Below are 2500 nucleotides of genomic sequence, written 5' to 3' on the forward strand. Positions count from 1 at the left end.
TTCTTAAAAAAAAAAAAAAAAAAAAAAAAAAAAAAAAAAAAAAAAAAAACATCCACGAACAATACAGAAATAATATTGCGCCACATAGGTGAAATTCGATCGATTTTAAATCTCAACTCGCGCTTAATCCCAAAAAATCCAACCCCTTGAATTAATTATCGAAAACGAACAGGCGGGCAATAGTAGCAGTAGCAGCAACAGCATCAGTAACAGCAACAGCAACAGCAACAGCAATAGCAACAGCAACAGCAACAGCAACAGCAACAGCAACAGCAACAGTAGCAGCAGCAGCAGCAGCAGCAGTAGCATCGTCAGCAGCATGAGCAACATGAGCAACATGAGCAACAGCAGCAACGTCGCGAGTCCGTCGCAAAAGTCAAACAGCCGACAGACTCTACCCCGGGAGTTCAGTCCCAGCCAAAAGCAGCCGCCGATGTACAACCCGCCACCTCCGTTCTCGCCCCTCAAGCCCACGCAGAACGGGTTCGCTCAGTCGAGCAAACTGAATGTCAGCGCTGGGAACGTCAACCTCATGCAGTTCACACCCTCGCGCTCCCAGTCCGGCACACCCCAGCCGGGTCAATCGAGTGGGACGGCACGTAGCCTCCTGCCCCAGTTGAACGAGACGACGACGATTAACACGCAGCTGGGCCCGGGTCCGGCCGCGTATCCGAGCGGCGTGAGTCCGCCCTTGATCGGCGCATCCCAGCAGCTGGTCATGTCCCTTAACGACGAGTTTCGTGCGAGTAAGGTGATGAAGGTGCGCCAAGAGGCGCAAGACGCGTCCCAGCAGGAGGCGCTCACCGCTCTCCAGGCGACTGGATGGGACACGACCCAAGCGGCCAAGCAGATCACCATGGATAGGCTCGCCAAAGTCGAGACTCTGCTCAGGTGAGTTTGGATGTATTTTTGCGTGTATTAGATCGTGATAACCGAGGCGGCAAGTAAACGGGGATAGAGCCGATGGGATGAGCTTGTCCGTTGGAAAAGCTACAATGAGAAATCACTTTGTTCATCACTTATACCATTACACTTTCCTCCGCTGTTGTTGTCCCTCTATAATTATTGTATTCGCGTTTACTTCAGTCTGCTGGATATTAGCTTAAACCGCATTTTGGCAAAGCGGAAAGCTGCATTTAGATCTTAAATGTCAACGACAGTTTTTATCGTTAAACGTGTGGCAAAGCTTTATGGAGACTTTAGCAAGAATTAGAAAGAAATTTTAGTGACAAAAAATGTATGAAATAAAGCCGGATAATGGTATGGAATTTACAACTAATGCTGTATGAAGAAGCTACAAACAATTACTTCGTTAAAATTGCCATTACCGTTAAAGAATTCTTCTTATTTACCACGCACCTCTCCTAATATTACGGCAAATACATTATGAATAAAGTATGAAATTTTATATTTATTTGTTACAGGCTTGGACTTGCCACGCGACAACAGTGCGAAGGTGCATTAAAGCAGACTGAATTTGACGTGGATCTTGCGGCTTCCCTCTTGTTAGACCGCACGAGGTGATTTCTTGAATCATCTTAGAGCTTATATATATATATATATATATTATAGGAATATATAAAATTTAATTGTAGCGAAGATTATTCTATATATATATATATAAAAAAAAAAAAAAAAAAAAAAAAAAAAAAAAAAAAAAAAAAAAAAAAGAAAGAATGAAGAGAAGCAAAAAAAGAAATGGCCCGCACAACGTGAAGATTCACCAAATATTGCGAGGTCCGGATATTAAGCTCGACCTCGATTAGACAACGTAAGATTTTAAGTGTTCTAGTAAGGGTGGGGTGGGGGGGGGGGGGGACAAAAGACAAAATACAACAACAACAAAAAAACAAAAAACAAAAAACAAAAAACAAAAGGACAAAACGACAAAATATTTGCGAGTGAACGTTAATGTACGCTCATTTACTTCTACTTTTCCTCGGTGTTTCATGAACAAAACACAAATGTTAAAAAAATCTTCGCCCAAGTTATGTAGAGAAAACTAAAATTACAACGACCTTACGTTACGCATGATTTTTAGCCTTAAAAGATTTAAATACGAGCATGATCAAAATGTAAAAACAAAAAAGAAAAGAAAAAGCCTGCTGGTTTATATGTAGATAAATTTGGCAAATTTATCGTAGATGTAATGCGATCTCGAGGTCCGATTGAGCTGTTAATTCAATGTATTAGGCGTTAATCGCGTCAGAGCTCGATAGTAGTATGACTGGGGCTTGTAGCTCCTCGTTTATATGCATCAGCGCCTGGACACTGAAAGATCCCAACACGACGTTGTAGCGCAGGGATGTTGAGATATCGCATGCGAGATCCGTTCAAATGTTCGTATTAGCGACCGAGTCTAGCAGCGACAGAGTCAACAGGATGAAAGTGTCGTCGCGCGATAGCACGGAATAGTTATTGTATTATCTTTCTTTTTCTTCCTTGGTTTAGTCGTTTATCTCTTTTTTTTTTTTTTTTTTTCATTCTTCCTCGTCTCCTC

At 42.1% G+C, this 2500-nt stretch overlaps 1 protein-coding gene across 1 annotated transcript in view; it reads left to right on the forward strand.

Annotated features, from left to right (window-relative positions):
* The window catches only part of Ack (activated Cdc42 kinase), a 9459-nt gene extending 7907 nt beyond the window's left edge, over positions 1-1552 (forward strand). The window contains exons 7-9 of the mRNA XM_011501993.1: positions 173-200; positions 291-891; positions 1425-1552. Of these exons, the coding sequence (XP_011500295.1) occupies positions 173-200; positions 291-891; positions 1425-1524 (729 nt within the window). The 3' untranslated portion in view covers positions 1525-1552. The remainder of the gene's footprint in view (positions 1-172; positions 201-290; positions 892-1424) is intronic.
* Positions 1553-2500: the final 948 nt, after the last annotated feature.

This window comes from Ceratosolen solmsi, unplaced genomic scaffold (assembly GCF_000503995.2).
Source record: "Ceratosolen solmsi marchali unplaced genomic scaffold, CerSol_1.0 scaffold23, whole genome shotgun sequence".
Taxonomy (NCBI): domain Eukaryota; kingdom Metazoa; phylum Arthropoda; class Insecta; order Hymenoptera; family Agaonidae; genus Ceratosolen; species Ceratosolen solmsi.